At 44.1% G+C, this 20,029-nt stretch overlaps 1 protein-coding gene across 5 annotated transcripts in view; it reads left to right on the top strand.

Annotated features, from left to right (window-relative positions):
- LOC124123002 (tuberin-like) overlaps window positions 1-20,029 on the top strand; it is a 253,029-nt gene that overhangs the window by 50,402 nt on the left and 182,598 nt on the right. For all 5 annotated transcript variants that reach the window (XR_007222962.1, XM_048402652.1, XM_048402651.1 and 2 more), the window contains one exon: window positions 2,452-2,584. Coding sequence is in view for 4 of the 5 variants with exons in the window: in XM_048402652.1 (XP_048258609.1) it covers window positions 2,452-2,584 (133 nt within the window). In the remaining variant the exon portion in view is untranslated. The remainder of the gene's footprint in view (window positions 1-2,451; window positions 2,585-20,029) is intronic.

The raw sequence follows: 20,029 nt of genomic DNA, 5'->3' as shown, positions 1-20,029 counted from the left end.
AAAAGCAGCACCACTAGCGCTCAAGAAAGGCGGCGCCGTCGGCACCTTGGTTTTTCTTCCAACAGCATCTAGGTATCTTAGCTTCGGTCCCTCAGGCACCTCCCATCCTCTACTCTACTTCATCATCACCGGACCTTGGCTTCCACTGCTCCAACGGCGGCGATGGCACTGGCACCTCCTTCGACTCTCATCAGTCTAGATCGTCACGATGGAGCGTCAAGGTGAAACCAGGTCTTTTTTTATCGTCGCCGCTCCTGTAGCTGCTCTCCTGTACATCGTCGGGATCGTGACTATCTTTCAACCTCTTCGGAGGAATCTTTTCAAACCAGTAGGTTTTGGTCTGATTCAACTTGCCAACTGGTTGTCAGGACTAAGTTTTGTTTTGCGACATTCTTCTTAACCCCGTAATTCAAAGCACCATGCTTTAGGAGAGATGACCTGCAGGTTCACTCCTTGGATGAAGCTGAAGGAGCTCACATGTTTGTTGAAGCTGTTTCTTCAAAGCCTCCTACGATCCGATGCTGATGCTGGGTTTCCCTGCTAAACATGGCTTCTGGTGGACAGTGTCTGTATCAGAACTTGCAGATTTTCACTGTTCACGCTCATTTAGCCTGTTTGACCCCATGGTCAAAGGCCACAGGTACCCACTTCTCGGGATAATCGTTGACTGGTCAGGACAAGGCGTCTCTCATATCACGGTGTTCATATTTGCTCTACACCGGCCTTGCCATTCGACGACGACATCCACTGTCTTCTTTGTTGACATCGCCAGCACCAACGCTCCTCTACCCTGCCTTAGAGCCAGCGTTCCTCAAAGAGGCTCTTCCACGACGGTCCCGTTTTTTCCATGGCACTCCCATTGGTCCCTCAATTTTTTGCAGAACTCATTCGGAATTGTCTGTGTGTGGACATTGCACCTCATTTCCATCTACAATGCGTTTTTCTCTGCTACTGCACAGGTTCATTTACATGTCACATGTCGAGTACTCCGACTGTAAACAATGCGACCCGAATTAGGTCTACTGACCTATTGGGAGCAGTGCAAAATATTTCTAGAGATTGGTTAGCATACTTAACACAACCACTCAACCAGACGCCTGTTGTTTTACATCCATGTGAAGTGGATGGAAACGGTAGTCCTCTGCTACCAATACGGCAGTTGCGAGGCACCACGTTTCATCGCCCCCTCGCTATATCAATGGTAGCCCTTATACGGCGTTCAAGGGATGGAAAAGATTGCCTTACTTTGTATGGTATGATCTTTTAGACAACGACATTTTTATATCTTCAGCCTTGGGTACCAGATACAGTGTCAATTTTCTTATTCTTCCCACGACTGTTCCATCAATCCCTGTTAACTACATGCCAAGTATCATGTTGCCTTCCTTCATCGTCATCTCAAAATAAGAACGTGAGCCCTTATACTACGCTCAAGGGATGGAAATGATCACATTACTTTGTGCAGTACAGTGCAACTTTCCAGAACCACAGTTTTCCAGATTTTCACCTAACCTTATGGACATTGCTTTGACTTCCAACTTACTGGTTAAGTCGATGCCTTGGCGATCGGTTGTGGAGCGGGTATATTTCGTCTACATGGGGTTTGGTATTGGTTCGCAGGTGAACACACTTTTCCACATATTGTCCCGACAGGACACAATCGGATACCCCTGTTGTAGACAACCTCATCTACCATGGCCTCCCATGGCATGTTTTGGCACATGCTCTGTCCAGGCCGGACATCTCACTGGTGCCGGATCAGTCAGATATGGCAGTCAACGCTCTCAGCGTTCCCAGGGGAGGTTTATCCGCATATGCATTTCCGCCTCTGGCAGTAATTTGTCCACAAGTAATTATCAATCAGTCTTTGGCCGTTCCGTTACAATATTATTTCCTTGTGGCTCCGGTCGGTCATCCTCCAAGCTTATAAAGCTGCTGGATTGAAACCCCAAGTCGATCATGGAAGGCCATTATTGGCAATCTGACAGCATCTTTGTCAGCCACTACCTCTGTGATGTAGCCCTTGGAAGATATCGGTGTTCACAGTTTTGATCCCCTGGTTGTAGCCCAACAGGTCACCAATCCCTAACACCATTGATTCTCTGATACCTTGAGCGGGCCCTGTCCCCCTCTCTGGTGTTAATCACCCAATACTAGAGGGCTCTACTGCATTCCGCATTTGCTTTTAGGTCAGTTCTAGTTTTTGGCTACCTGCATCAGTCTATTTCTGTCACCTATTCAGGTTTTCCTTTTTGCATTGACTCTCGTTTCCTGATGACAGGAATGTTTGTAGATGTTGACACCGACGATACCCTGATACCCGATACAAGGGTGTCGCCTCTTCTGTTTGGAACAACATCAGGCACAAACCCAAACTAAGTTGATCTGAAACATTGTGACTTTATTTCTCATATTGGTAGTATTATTTGTAGCACAATTATATACTTGCAGGTCCTTTCCTATTGAAGTGGATGTCGGAGGTGATATCAGCTGGTTACATCAGCAACTTCCTGTCTCTGCTTATCAACGTCATCAAATACAATGCAGCCTACTTGTATGAGGATGAAGTGGCCGGCCTTGTGCAGTAAGTCTCTAGTGGGTCATAACAGACATCAACACATCAGACCTTGTGCAGTAAGTCTCTAGTGGGTCATCACAGACATCAACACATCAGACCTTGTGCAGTAAGTCACTAGTGGGTCATCACAGACATCAACACATCAGACCTTGTGCAGTAAGTCTCTAGTGGGTCATCACAGACATCAACACATCAGACCTTGTGCAGTAAGTCTCTAGTGGGTCATAACAGACATCAACACATCAGACCTTGTGCAGTAAGTCACTAGTTGGTCATAACAGACATCAACACATCAGATCTTGTGCAGTCTCTAGTGGGTCATCACAGACATCAACACATCAGACCTTGTGCAGTAAGTCACTGGTGTGTCATATCAGACATCAGCACATCAGACCTTGTGAAGTAAGTCACTAGTGGGTCATCACAGACATCAACACATCAGACCTTGTGCAGTAAGTCACAAGTGGGTCATCACAGACATCAACACATTAGACCTTGTGCAGTAAGTCTCTAGTGGGTCATAACAGACATCAACACATTAGACCTTGTGCAGTAAGTTTCTAGTGGGTCATCACAGACATCAACACATCAGACCTTGTGCAGTAAGTCTCTAGTGGGTCATAACAGACATCAACACATCAGACCTTGTGCAGTAAGTCTCTAGTGGGTCATCACAGACATCAACACATCAGACCTTGTGCAGTAAGTCACTAGTGGGTCATCACAGACATCAACACATCAGACCTTGTGCAGTAAGTCTCTAGTGGGTCATAACAGACATCAACACATCAGACCTTGTGCAGTAAGTCACTAGTTGGTCATAACAAACATCAACACATCAGACCTTGTGCAGTCTCTAGTGGGTCATCACAGACATCAACACATCAGACCTTGTGCAGTAAGTCACTGGTGTGTCATATCAGACATCAGCACATCAGACCTTGTGAAGTAAGTCACTAGTGGATCATCACAGACATCAACACATCAGACCTTGTGCAGTAAGTCACAAGTGGGTCATCACAGACATCAACACATTAGACCTTGTGCAGTAAGTCTCTTGTGGGTCATAACAGACATCAACACATCAGACTTTGTGCAGTAAGTCTCTAGTGGGTCATCACAGACATCAACACATCAGACCTTGTGCAGTAAGTCACTAGTGGGTCATCACAGACATCAACACATCAGACCTTGTGCAGTAAGTCTCTAGTGGGTCATCACAGACATCAACACATCAGACCTTGTGAAGTAAGTCTCTAGTGGGTCATAACAGACATGAACACATCAGACCTTGTGCAGTAAGTCACTAGTTGGTCATAACAGACATCAACACATCACACCTTGTGCAGTCTCTAGTGGGTCATCACAGACATCAATACATCAGACCTTGTGCAGTAAGTCACTGGTGTGTCATATCAGACATCAGCACATCAGACCTTGTGCAGTAATTCACAAGTGGGTCATCACAGACATCAACACATTAGACCTTGTGCAGTAAGTCTCTAGTGGGTCATAACAAACATCAACACATCAGACCTTGTGCAGTAAGTTTCTAGTGGGTCATCACAGACATCAACACATCAGACCTTGTGCAGTAAGTCTCTAGTGGGTCATAACAGACATCAACACATCAGACCTTGTGCAGTAAGTCTCTAGTGGGTCATAACAGACATCAACACATCAGACCTTGTGCAGTATCTTAGTGGGTCATAACAAACATCAACACATCAGACCTTGTGCAGTAAGTTTCTAGTTGGTCATCACAGACATCAACACATTAGACCTTGTGCAGTAAGTCTCTAGTGGGTCATAACAAACATCAACACATCAGACCTTGTGCAGTAAGTTTCTAGTGGGTCATCACAGACATCAACACATCAGACCTTGTGCAGTAAGTCTCTAGTTGGTCATAACAGACATCAACACATCAGACCTTGTGCAGTAAGTCTCTAGTGGGTCATAACAGACATCAACACATCAGACCTTGTGCAGTAAGTCACTAGTTGGTCATAACAGACATCAACACATCAGACCTTGTGCAGTCTCTAGTGGGTCATCACAGACATCAACACATCAGACCTTGTGCAGTAAGTCTCTAGTGGGTCATAACAGACATGAACACATCAGACCTTGTGCATTAAGTCTCTAGTGGGTCATAACAGACATCAAGAGATCAGACATTGTGCAGTCTCTAGTGGTTCATCACAGACAGCAACACATTAGACCTTGTGCAGTAAGTTACTAGTGGGTCATAACAGACATCAACACATCAGACCTTGTACAGTAAGTCACAAGTGGGTCATCACAGGCATCAACACATCATACCTTGTGCAGTAAGTCTCTAGTGGGTCATAACAGACATCAACACATCAGACCTTGTGCAGTCTCTAGTGGGTCATCACAGACATCAACACATCAGACCTTGTGCAGTAAGTCTCTAGTGGGTCATAACAGACATCAACACATCAGACCTTGTGCAGTAAGTCACTAGTGGGTCATAACAGACATTAACACATCAGACCTTGTGCAGTAAGTCACAAGTGGCTCATAACAGACATCAACACATCAGACCTTGTGCAGTCTCTAGTGGGTCATCACAGACATCAACACATCAGACCTTGTGCAGTAAGTCTCTAGTTGGTCATAACAGACATCAACACATCAGACCTTGTGCAGTAAGTCACTAGTGGGTCATAACAGACATCAACACATCAGACCTTCTGCAGTCTCTAGTGGGTCATCACAGACATCAACACATCAGACCTTGTGCAGTATCTTAGTGGGTCATAACAAACATCAACACATCAGACCTTGTGCAGTAAGTTTCTAGTTGGTCATCACAAACATCAACACATTAGACCTTGTGCAGTAAGTCTCTAGTGGGTCATAACAAACATCAACACATCAGACCTTGTGCAGTAAGTCACAAGTGGGTCATAACAGACATCAACACATCAGACCTTGTGCAGTCTCTAGTGGGTCATCACAGACATCAACACATCAGACCTTGTGCAGTAAGTCTCTAGTGGGTCATAACAGACATCAACACATCAGACCTTGTGCAGTCTCTAGTGGGTCATCACAGACATCAACACATCAGACCTTGTGCAGTAAGTCTCTAGTGGGTCATAACAGACATCAACACATCAGACCTTGTGCAGTAAGTCACTAGTGGGTCATAACAGACATCAACACATCAGACCTTCTGCAGTCTCTAGTGGGTCATCACAGACATCAACACATCAGACCTTGTGCAGTATCTTAGTGGGTCATAACAAACATCAACACATCAGACCTTGTGCAGTAAGTTTCTAGTATGTCATCACAGACATCAACACATTAGACCTTGTGCAGTAAGTCTCTAGTGGGTCATAACAAACATCAACACATCAGACCTTGTGCAGTAAGTTTCTAGTGGGTCATCACAGACATCAACACATCAGACCTTGTGCAGTAAGTCTCTAGTGGGTCATAACAGACATCAACACATCAGATCTTGTGCAGTAAGTCTCTAGTGGGTCATAACAGACATCAACACATCAGACCTTGTGCAGTAAGTCACTAGTTGGTCATAACAGACATCAACACATCAGACCTTCTGCAGTCTCTAGTGGGTCATCACAGACATCAACACATCAGACCTTGTGCAGTAAGTCTCTAGTGGGTCATAACAGACATGAACACATCAGACCTTGTGCATTAAGTCTCTAGTGGGTCATCACAGACATCAAGAGATCAGACATTGTGCAGTCTCTAGTGGTTCATCACAGACAGCAACACATTAGACCTTGTGCAGTAAGTTACTAGTGGGTCATAACAGACATCAACACATCAGACCTTGTACAGTAAGTCACAAGTGGGTCATCACAGACATCAACACATCATACCTTGTGCAGTAAGTCTCTAGTGGGTCATAACAGACATCAACACATCAGACCTTGTGCAGTCCCTAGTGGGTCATCACAGACATCAACACATCAGACCTTGTGCAGTAAGTCTCTAGTTGGTCATAACAGACATCTACACATCAGACCTTGTGCAGTCTCTAGTGGGTCATCACAGACATCAACACATCAGACCTTGTGCAGTAAGTCTCTAGTGGGTCATAACAGACATGAACACATCAGACCTTGTGCAGTAAGTCACTAGTGGGTCATAACAGACATTAACACATCAGACCTTGTGCAGTAAGTCACAAGTGGGTCATAACAGACATCAACACATCAGACCTTGTGCAGTCTCTAGTGGGTCATCACAGACATCAACACATCAGACCTTGTGCAGTAAGCCTCTAGTTGGTCATAACAGACATCAACACATCAGACCTTGTGCAGTAAGTCACTAGTGGGTCATAACAGACATCAACACATCAGACCTTGTGCAGTCTCTAGTGGGTCATCACGGACATCAACACATCAGACCTTGTGCAGTATCTTAGTGGGTCATAACAAACATCAACACATCAGACCTTGTGCAGTAAGTTTCTAGTGGGTCATCACAGACATCAACACATCATACCTTGTGCAGTAAGTCTCTAGTGGGTCATAACATACATCAACACATCAGACCTTGTGCAGTAAGTCTCTAGTGGGTCATAACAGACATCAACACATCAGACCTTGTGCAGTAAGTCACTAGTTGGTCATAACAGACATCAACACATCAGACCTTGTGCAGTAAGTCACTAGTGGGTCATAACAGACATTAACACATCAGACCTTGTGCAGTAAGTCTCTAGTGGGTCATAACAGACATCAACACATCAGACCTTGTGCAGTCTCTAGTGGGTCATCACAGACATCAACACATCAGACCTTGTGCAGTAAGTCTCTAGTTGGTCATAACAGACATCAACACATCAGATCTTGTGCAGTAAGTCACTAGTGGGTCATAACAGACATCAACACATCAGACCTTGTGCAGTAAGTCTCTAGTGGGTCATCACAGACATCAACACATCAGACCTTGTGAAGTAAGTCTCTAGTGGGTCATAACAGACATGAACACATCAGACCTTGTGCAGTAAGTCACTAGTTGGTCATAACAGACATCAACACATCACACCTTGTGCAGTCTCTAGTGGGTCATCACAGACATCAATACATCAGACCTTGTGCAGTAAGTCACTGGTGTGTCATATCAGACATCAGCACATCAGACCTTCTGCAGTAATTCACAAGTGGGTCATCACAGACATCAACACATTAGACCTTGTGCAGTAAGTCTCTAGTGGGTCATAACAAACATCAACACATCAGACCTTGTGCAGTAAGTTTCTAGTGGGTCATCACAGACATCAACACATCAGACCTTGTGCAGTAAGTCTCTAGTGGGTCATAACAGACATCAACACATCAGACCTTGTGCAGTAAGTCTCTAGTGGGTCATAACAGACATCAACACATCAGACCTTGTGCAGTATCTTAGTGGGTCATAACAAACATCAACACATCAGACCTTGTGCAGTAAGTTTCTAGTTGGTCATCACAGACATCAACACATTAGACCTTGTGCAGTAAGTCTCTAGTGGGTCATAACAAACATCAACACATCAGACCTTGTGCAGTAAGTTTCTAGTTGGTCATCACAGACATCAACACATCAGACCTTGTGCAGTAAGTCTCTAGTGGGTCATAACAGACATCAACACATCAGACCTTGTGCAGTAAGTCTCTAGTGGGTCATAACAGACATCAACACATCAGACCTTGTGCAGTAAGTCACTAGTTGGTCATAACAGACATCAACACATCAGACCTTGTGCAGTCTCTAGTGGGTCATCACAGACATCAACACATCAGACCTTGTGCAGTAAGTCTCTAGTGGGTCATAACAGACATGAACACATCAGACCTTGTGCATTAAGTCTCTAGTGGGTCATCACAGACATCAAGAGATCAGACATTGTGCAGTCTCTAGTGGTTCATCACAGACAGCAACACATTAGACCTTGTGCAGTAAGTTACTAGTGGGTCATAACAGACATCAACACATCAGACCTTGTACAGTAAGTCACAGTGGGTCATCACAGGCATCAACACATCATACCTTGTGCAGTAAGTCTCTAGTGGGTCATAACAGACATCAACACATCAGACCTTGTGCAGTCTCTAGTGGGTCATCACAGACATCAACACATCAGACCTTGTGCAGTAAGTCTCTAGTGGGTCATAACAGACATCAACACATCAGACCTTGTGCAGTAAGTCACTAGTGGGTCATAACAGACATTAACACATCAGACCTTGTGCAGTAAGTCACAAGTGGCTCATAACAGACATCAACACATCAAACCTTGTGCAGTCTCTAGTGGGTCATCACAGACATCAACACATCAGACCTTGTGCAGTAAGTCTCTAGTTGGTCATAACAGACATCAACACATCAGACCTTGTGCAGTAAGTCACTAGTGGGTCATAACAGACATCAACACATCAGACCTTCTGCAGTCTCTAGTGGGTCATCACAGACATCAACACATCAGACCTTGTGCAGTATCTTAGTGGGTCATAACAAACATCAACACATCAGACCTTGTGCAGTAAGTTTCTAGTTGGTCATCACAAACATCAACACATTAGACCTTGTGCAGTAAGTCTCTAGTGGGTCATAACAAACATCAACACATCAGACCTTGTGCAGTAAGTCACAAGTGGGTCATAACAGACATCAACACATCAGACCTTCTGCAGTTTCTAGTGGGTCATCACAGACATCAACACATCAGACCTTGTGCAGTAAGTCTCTAGTGGGTCATAACAGACATCAACACATCAGACCTTGTGCAGTAAGTCACTAGTGGGTCATAACAGACATTAACACATTAGACCTTGTGCAGTAAGTCACAAGTGGGTCATAACAGACATCAACACATCAGACCTTGTGCAGTCTCTAGTGGGTCATCACAGACATCAACACATCAGACCTTGTGCAGTAAGTCTCTAGTGGGTCATAACAGACATCAACACATCAGACCTTGTGCAGTAAGTCACTAGTGGGTCATAACAGACATCAACACATCAGACCTTCTGCAGTCTCTAGTGGGTCATCACAGACATTAACACATCAGACCTTGTGCAGTATCTTAGTGGGTCATAACAAACATCAACACATCAGACCTTGTGCAGTAAGTTTCTAGTTGGTCATCACAGACATCAACACATTAGACCTTGTGCAGTAAGTCTCTAGTGGGTCATAACAAACATCAACACATCAGACCTTGTGCAGTAAGTTTCTAGTGGGTCATCACAGACATCAACACATCAGACCTTGTGCAGTAAGTCTCTAGTGGGTCATAACAGACATCAACACATCAGATCTTGTGCAGTAAGTCTCTAGTGGGTCATAACAGACATCAACACATCAGACCTTGTGCAGTAAGTCACTAGTTGGTCATAACAGACATCAACACATCAGACCTTCTGCAGTCTCTAGTGGGTCATCACAGACATCAACACATCAGACCTTGTGCAGTAAGTCTCTAGTGGGTCATAACAGACATGAACACATCAGACCTTGTGCATTAAGTCTCTAGTGGGTCATCACAGACATCAAGAGATCAGACATTGTGCAGTCTCTAGTGGTTCATCACAGACAGCAACACATTAGACCTTGTGCAGTAAGTTACTAGTGGGTCATAACAGACATCAACACATCAGACCTTGTACAGTAAGTCACAAGTGGGTCATCACAGGCATCAACACATCATACCTTGTGCAGTAAGTCTCTAGTGGGTCATAACAGACATCAACACATCAGACCTTGTGCAGTCCCTAGTGGGTCATCACAGACATCAACACATCAGACCTTGTGCAGTAAGTCTCTAGTTGGTCATAACAGACATCTACACATCAGACCTTGTGCAGTCTCTAGTGGGTCATCACAGACATCAACACATCAGACCTTGTGCAGTAAGTCTCTAGTGGGTCATAACAGACATCAACACATCAGACCTTGTGCAGTAAGTCACTAGTGGGTCATAACAGACATTAACACATCAGACCTTGTGCAGTAAGTCACAAGTGGCTCATAACAGACATCAACACATCAGACCTTGTGCAGTCTCTAGTGGGTCATCACAGACATCAACACATCAGACCTTGTGCAGTATCTTAGTGGGTCATAACAAACATCAACACATCAGACCTTGTGCAGTAAGTTTCTAGTGGGTCATCACAGACATCAACACATCATACCTTGTGCAGTAAGTCTCTAGTGGGTCATAACATACATCAACACATCAGACCTTGTGCAGTAAGTCTCTAGTGGGTCATAACAGACATCAACACATCAGACCTTGTGCAGTAAGTCACTAGTTGGTCATAACAGACATCAACACATCAGACCTTGTGCAGTAAGTCACTAGTGGGTCATAACAGACATTAACACATCAGACCTTGTACAGTAAGTCACAAGTGGGTCATCACAGGCATCAACACATCATACCTTGTGCAGTAAGTCTCTAGTGGGTCATAACAGACATCAACACATCAGACCTTGTGCAGTCTCTAGTGGGTCATCACAGACATCAACACATCAGACCTTGTGCAGTAAGTTTCTAGTGGGTCATCACAGACATGAACACATCAGACCTTGTGCAGTAAGTCTCTAGTGGGTCATAACAGACATCAACACATCAGACCTTGTGCAGTAAGTCTCTAGTGGGTCATAACAGACATCAACACATCAGACCTTGTGCAGTATCTTAGTGGGTCATAACAAACATCAACACATCAGACCTTGTGCAGTAAGTTTCTAGTTGGTCATCACAGACATCAACACATTAGACCTTGTGCAGTAAGTCTCTAGTGGGTCATAACAAACATCAACACATCAGACCTTGTGCAGTAAGTTTCTAGTTGGTCATCACAGACATCAACACATCAGACCTTGTGCAGTAAGTCTCTAGTGGGTCATAACAGACATCAACACATCAGACCTTGTGCAGTAAGTCTCTAGTGGGTCATAACAGACATCAACACATCAGACCTTGTGCAGTAAGTCACTAGTTGGTCATAACAGACATCAACACATCAGACCTTGTGCAGTCTCTAGTGGGTCATCACAGACATCAACACATCAGACCTTGTGCAGTAAGTCTCTAGTGGGTCATAACAGACATGAACACATCAGACCTTGTGCATTAAGTCTCTAGTGGGTCATCACAGACATCAAGAGATCAGACATTGTGCAGTCTCTAGTGGTTCATCACAGACAGCAACACATTAGACCTTGTGCAGTAAGTTACTAGTGGGTCATAACAGACATCAACACATCAGACCTTGTACAGTAAGTCACAGTGGGTCATCACAGGCATCAACACATCATACCTTGTGCAGTAAGTCTCTAGTGGGTCATAACAGACATCAACACATCAGACCTTGTGCAGTCTCTAGTGGGTCATCACAGACATCAACACATCAGACCTTGTGCAGTAAGTCTCTAGTGGGTCATAACAGACATCAACACATCAGACCTTGTGCAGTAAGTCACTAGTGGGTCATAACAGACATTAACACATCAGACCTTGTGCAGTAAGTCACAAGTGGCTCATAACAGACATCAACACATCAAACCTTGTGCAGTCTCTAGTGGGTCATCACAGACATCAACACATCAGACCTTGTGCAGTAAGTCTCTAGTTGGTCATAACAGACATCAACACATCAGACCTTGTGCAGTAAGTCACTAGTGGGTCATAACAGACATCAACACATCAGACCTTCTGCAGTCTCTAGTGGGTCATCACAGACATCAACACATCAGACCTTGTGCAGTATCTTAGTGGGTCATAACAAACATCAACACATCAGACCTTGTGCAGTAAGTTTCTAGTTGGTCATCACAAACATCAACACATTAGACCTTGTGCAGTAAGTCTCTAGTGGGTCATAACAAACATCAACACATCAGACCTTGTGCAGTAAGTCACAAGTGGGTCATAACAGACATCAACACATCAGACCTTCTGCAGTCTCTAGTGGGTCATCACAGACATCAACACATCAGACCTTGTGCAGTAAGTCTCTAGTGGGTCATAACAGACATCAACACATCAGACCTTGTGCAGTAAGTCACTAGTGGGTCATAACAGACATTAACACATTAGACCTTGTGCAGTAAGTCACAAGTGGGTCATAACAGACATCAACACATCAGACCTTGTGCAGTCTCTAGTGGGTCATCACAGACATCAACACATCAGACCTTGTGCAGTAAGTCTCTAGTGGGTCATAACAGACATCAACACATCAGACCTTGTGCAGTAAGTCACTAGTGGGTCATAACAGACATCAACACATCAGACCTTCTGCAGTCTCTAGTGGGTCATCACAGACATTAACACATCAGACCTTGTGCAGTATCTTAGTGGGTCATAACAAACATCAACACATCAGACCTTGTGCAGTAAGTTTCTAGTTGGTCATCACAGACATCAACACATTAGACCTTGTGCAGTAAGTCTCTAGTGGGTCATAACAAACATCAACACATCAGACCTTGTGCAGTAAGTTTCTAGTGGGTCATCACAGACATCAACACATCAGACCTTGTGCAGTAAGTCTCTAGTGGGTCATAACAGACATCAACACATCAGATCTTGTGCAGTAAGTCTCTAGTGGGTCATAACAGACATCAACACATCAGACCTTGTGCAGTAAGTCACTAGTTGGTCATAACAGACATCAACACATCAGACCTTCTGCAGTCTCTAGTGGGTCATCACAGACATCAACACATCAGACCTTGTGCAGTAAGTCTCTAGTGGGTCATAACAGACATGAACACATCAGACCTTGTGCATTAAGTCTCTAGTGGGTCATCACAGACATCAAGAGATCAGACATTGTGCAGTCTCTAGTGGTTCATCACAGACAGCAACACATTAGACCTTGTGCAGTAAGTTACTAGTGGGTCATAACAGACATCAACACATCAGACCTTGTACAGTAAGTCACAAGTGGGTCATCACAGGCATCAACACATCATACCTTGTGCAGTAAGTCTCTAGTGGGTCATAACAGACATCAACACATCAGACCTTGTGCAGTCCCTAGTGGGTCATCACAGACATCAACACATCAGACCTTGTGCAGTAAGTCTCTAGTTGGTCATAACAGACATCTACACATCAGACCTTGTGCAGTCTCTAGTGGGTCATCACAGACATCAACACATCAGACCTTGTGCAGTAAGTCTCTAGTGGGTCATAACAGACATCAACACATCAGACCTTGTGCAGTAAGTCACTAGTGGGTCATAACAGACATTAACACATCAGACCTTGTGCAGTAAGTCACAAGTGGCTCATAACAGACATCAACACATCAGACCTTGTGCAGTCTCTAGTGGGTCATCACAGACATCAACACATCAGACCTTGTGCAGTATCTTAGTGGGTCATAACAAACATCAACACATCAGACCTTGTGCAGTAAGTTTCTAGTGGGTCATCACAGACATCAACACATCATACCTTGTGCAGTAAGTCTCTAGTGGGTCATAACATACATCAACACATCAGACCTTGTGCAGTAAGTCTCTAGTGGGTCATAACAGACATCAACACATCAGACCTTGTGCAGTAAGTCACTAGTTGGTCATAACAGACATCAACACATCAGACCTTGTGCAGTAAGTCACTAGTGGGTCATAACAGACATTAACACATCAGACCTTGTACAGTAAGTCACAAGTGGGTCATCACAGGCATCAACACATCATACCTTGTGCAGTAAGTCTCTAGTGGGTCATAACAGACATCAACACATCAGACCTTGTGCAGTCTCTAGTGGGTCATCACAGACATCAACACATCAGACCTTGTGCAGTAAGTCTCTAGTGGGTCATAACAGACATGAACACATCAGACCTTGTGCAGTAAGTCACTAGTGGGTCATAACAGACATCAAGAGATCAGACATTGTGCAGTCTCTAGTGGTTCATCACAGACAGCAACACATTAGACCTTGTGCAGTAAGTTACTAGTGGGTCATAACAGACATCAACACATCAGACCTTGTACAGTAAGTCACAAGTGGGTCATCACAGGCATCAACACATCATACCTTGTGCAGTAAGTCTCTAGTGGGTCATAACAGACATCAACACATCAGACCTTGTGCAGTCTCTAGTGGGTCATCACAGACATCAACACATCAGACCTTGTGCAGTAAGTCTCTAGTGGGTCATAACAGACATCAACACATCAGACCTTGTGCAGTAAGTCACTAGTGGGTCATAACAGACATTAACACATCAGACCTTGTGCAGTAAGTCACAAGTGGCTCATAACAGACATCAACACATCAAACCTTGTGCAGTCTCTAGTGGGTCATCACAGACATCAACACATCAGACCTTGTGCAGTAAGTCTCTAGTTGGTCATAACAGACATCAACACATCAGACCTTGTGCAGTAAGTCACTAGTGGGTCATAACAGACATCAACACATCAGACCTTCTGCAGTCTCTAGTGGGTCATCACAGACATCAACACATCAGACCTTGTGCAGTATCTTAGTGGGTCATAACAAACATCAACACATCAGACCTTGTGCAGTAAGTTTCTAGTTGGTCATCACAAACATCAACACATTAGACCTTGTGCAGTAAGTCTCTAGTGGGTCATAACAAACATCAACACATCAGACCTTGTGCAGTAAGTCACAAGTGGGTCATAACAGACATCAACACATCAGACCTTCTGCAGTCTCTAGTGGGTCATCACAGACATCAACACATCAGACCTTGTGCAGTAAGTCTCTAGTGGGTCATAACAGACATCAACACATCAGACCTTGTGCAGTAAGTCACTAGTGGGTCATAACAGACATTAACACATTAGACCTTGTGCAGTAAGTCACAAGTGGGTCATAACAGACATCAACACATCAGACCTTGTGCAGTCTCTAGTGGGTCATCACAGACATCAACACATCAGACCTTGTGCAGTAAGTCTCTAGTGGGTCATAACAGACATCAACACATCAGACCTTGTGCAGTAAGTCACTAGTGGGTCATAACAGACATCAACACATCAGACCTTCTGCAGTCTCTAGTGGGTCATAACAGACATCAACACATCAGACCTTGTGCAGTATCTTAGTGGGTCATAACAAACATCAACACATCAGACCTTGTGCAGTAAGTTTCTAGTTGGTCATCACAGACATCAACACATTAGACCTTGTGCAGTAAGTCTCTAGTGGGTCATAACAAACATCAACACATCAGACCTTGTGCAGTAAGTTTCTAGTGGGTCATCACAGACATCAACACATCAGACCTTGTGCAGTAAGTCTCTAGTGGGTCATAACAGACATCAACACATCAGATCTTGTGCAGTAAGTCTCTAGTGGGTCATAACAGACATCTACACATCAGACCTTGTGCAGTAAGTCACTAGTTGGTCATAACAGACATCAACACATCAGACCTTCTGCAGTCTCTAGTGGGTCATCACAGACATCAACACATCAGACCTTGTGCAGTAAGTCTCTAGTGGGTCATAACAGACATGAACACATCAGACCTTGTGCATTAAGTCTCTAGTGGGTCATCACAGACATCAAGAGATCAGACATTGTGCAGTCTCTAGTGGTTCATCACAGACAGCAACACATTAGACCTTGTGCAGTAAGTTACTAGTGGGTCATAACAGACATCAACACATCAGACCTTGTACAGTAAGTCACAAGTGGGTCATCACAGGCATCAACACATCATACCTTGTGCAGTAAGTCTCTAGTGGGTCATAACAGACATCAACACATCAGACCTTGTGCAGTCCCTAGTGGGTCATCACAGACATCAACACATCAGACCTTGTGCAGTAAGTCTCTAGTTGGTCATAACAGACATCTACACATCAGACCTTGTGCAGTCTCTAGTGGGTCATCACAGACATCAACACATCAGACCTTGTGCAGTAAGTCACTAGTGGGTCATAACAGACATTAACACATCAGACCTTGTGCAGTAAGTCACAAGTGGGTCATAACAGACATCAACACATCAGACCTTGTGCAGTCTCTAGTGGGTCATCACAGACATCAACACATCAGACCTTGTGCAGTAAGCCTCTAGTTGGTCATAACAGACATCAACACATCAGACCTTGTGCAGTAAGTCACTAGTGGGTCATAACAGACATCAACACATCAGACCTTGTGCAGTCTCTAGTGGGTCATCACAGACATCAACACATCAGACCTTGTGCAGTATCTTAGTGGGTCATAACAAACATCAACACATCAGACCTTGTGCAGTAAGTTTCTAGTGGGTCATCACGGACATCAACACATCATACCTTGTGCAGTAAGTCTCTAGTGGGTCATAACATACATCAACACATCAGACCTTGTGCAGTAAGTCTCTAGTGGGTCATAACAGACATCAACACATCAGACCTTGTGCAGTAAGTCACTAGTTGGTCATAACAGACATCAACACATCAGACCTTGTGCAGTAAGTCACTAGTGGGTCATAACAGACATTAACACATCAGACCTTGTGCAGTAAGTCTCTAGTGGGTCATAACAGACATCAACACATCAGACCTTGTGCAGTAAGTCTCTAGTGGGTCATCACAGACATCAACACATCAGACCTTGTGAAGTAAGTCTCTAGTGGGTCATAACAGACATCAACACATCAGACCTTGTGCAGTAAGTCACTAGTTGGTCATAACAGACATCAACACATCACACCTTGTGCAGTCTCTAGTGGGTCATCACAGACATCAATACATCAGACCTTGTGCAGTAAGTCACTGGTGTGTCATATCAGACATCAGCACATCAGACCTTCTGCAGTAATTCACAAGTGGGTCATCACAGACATCAACACATTAGACCTTGTGCAGTAAGTCTCTAGTGGGTCATAACAAACATCAACACATCAGACCTTGTGCAGTAAGTTTCTAGTGGGTCATCACAGACATCAACACATCAGACCTTGTGCAGTAAGTCTCTAGTGGGTCATAACAGACATCAACACATCAGACCTTGTGCAGTAAGTCTCTAGTGGGTCATAACAGACATCAACACATCAGACCTTGTGCAGTATCTTAGTGGGTCATAACAAACATCAACACATCAGACCTTGTGCAGTAAGTTTCTAGTTGGTCATCACAGACATCAACACATTAGACCTTGTGCAGTAAGTCTCTAGTGGGTCATAACAAACATCAACACATCAGACCTTGTGCAGTAAGTTTCTAGTGGGTCATCACAGACATCAACACATCAGACCTTGTGCAGTAAGTCTCTAGTGGGTCATAACAGACATCAACACATCAGACCTTGTGCAGTAAGTCACTAGTTGGTCATAACAGACATCAACACATCAGACCTTGTGCAGTCTCTAGTGGGTCATCACAGACATCAACACATCAGACCTTGTGCAGTAAGTCTCTAGTGGGTCATAACAGACATGAACACATCAGACCTTGTGCATTAAGTCTCTAGTGGGTCATCACAGACATCAAGAGATCAGACATTGTGCAGTCTCTAGTGGTTCATCACAGACAGCAACACATTAGACCTTGTGCAGTAAGTTACTAGTGGGTCATAACAGACATCAACACATCAGACCTTGTACAGTAAGTCACAAGTGGGTCATCACAGGCATCAACACATCATACCTTGTGCAGTAAGTCTCTAGTGGGTCATAACAGACATCAACACATCAGACCTTGTGCAGTCTCTAGTGGGTCATCACAGACATCAACACATCAGACCTTGTGCAGTAAGTCTCTAGTGGGTCATAACAGACATCAACACATCAGACCTTGTGCAGTAAGTCACTAGTGGGTCATAACAGACATTAACACATCAGACCTTGTGCAGTAAGTCACAAGTGGCTCATAACAGACATCAACACATCAGACCTTGTGCAGTCTCTAGTGGGTCATCACAGACATCAACACATCAGACCTTGTGCAGTAAGTCTCTAGTTGGTCATAACAGACATCAACACATCAGACCTTGTGCAGTAAGTCACTAGTGGGTCATAACAGACATCAACACATCAGACCTTCTGCAGTCTCTAGTGGGTCATCACAGACATCAACACATCAGACCTTGTGCAGTATCTTAGTGGGTCATAACAAACATCAACACATCAGACCTTGTGCAGTAAGTTTCTAGTTGGTCATCACAAACATCAACACATTAGACCTTGTGCAGTAAGTCTCTAGTGGGTCATAACAAACATCAACACATCAGACCTTGTGCAGTAAGTCACAAGTGGGTCATAACAGACATCAACACATCAGACCTTGTGCAGTCTCTAGTGGGTCATCACAGACATCAACACATCAGACCTTGTGCAGTAAGTCTCTAGTGGGTCATAACAGACATCAACACATCAGACCTTGTGCAGTAAGTCCCTAGTGGGTCATAACAGACATTAACACATTAGACCTTGTGCAGTAAGTCACAAGTGGGTCATAACAGACATCAACACATCAGACCTTGTGCAGTCTCTAGTGGGTCATCACAGACATCAACACATCAGACCTTGTGCAGTAAGTCTCTAGTGGGTCATAACAGACATCAACACATCAGACCTTGTGCAGTAAGTCACTAGTGGGTCATAACAGACATCAACACATCAGACCTTCTGCAGTCTCTAGTGGGTCATCACAGACATCAACACATCAGACCTTGTGCAGTATCTTAGTGGGTCATAACAAACATCAACACATCAGACCTTGTGCAGTAAGTTTCTAGTTGGTCATCACAGACATCAACACATTAGACCTTGTGCAGTAAGTCTCTAGTGGGTCATAACAAACATCAACACATCAGACCTTGTGCAGTAAGTTTCTAGTGGGTCATCACAGACATCAACACATCAGACCTTGTGCAGTAAGTCTCTAGTGGGTCATAACAGACATCAACACATCAGATCTTGTGCAGTAAGTCTCTAGTGGGTCATAACAGACATCAACACATCAGACCTTGTGCAGTAAGTCACTAGTTGGTCATAACAGACATCAACACATCAGACCTTGTGCAGTCTCTAGTGGGTCATCACAGACATCAACACATCAGACCTTGTGCAGTAAGTCTCTAGTGGGTCATAACAGACATGAACACATCAGACCTTGTGCATTAAGTCTCTAGTGGGTCATCACAGACATCAAGAGATCAGACATTGTGCAGTCTCTAGTGGTTCATCACAGACAGCAACACATTAGACCTTGTGCAGTAAGTTACTAGTGGGTCATAACAGACATCAACACATCAGACCTTGTACAGTAAGTCACAAGTGGGTCATCACAGGCATCAACACATCATACCTTGTGCAGTAAGTCTCTAGTGGGTCATAACAGACATCAACACATCAGACCTTGTGCAGTCCCTAGTGGGTCATCACAGACATCAACACATCAGACCTTGTGCAGTAAGTCTCTAGTTGGTCAAAACAGACATCTACACATCA

The sequence above is a fragment of the Haliotis rufescens genome, unplaced genomic scaffold, assembly GCF_023055435.1.
Source record: "Haliotis rufescens isolate VD_foot unplaced genomic scaffold, xgHalRufe1.0.p SCAF_28, whole genome shotgun sequence".
In the NCBI taxonomy this organism is placed as follows: domain Eukaryota; kingdom Metazoa; phylum Mollusca; class Gastropoda; order Lepetellida; family Haliotidae; genus Haliotis; species Haliotis rufescens.
The sequence above is the reverse complement of the archived record's forward strand: the minus strand, read 5'-3'. Positions and strand labels throughout refer to the sequence as shown.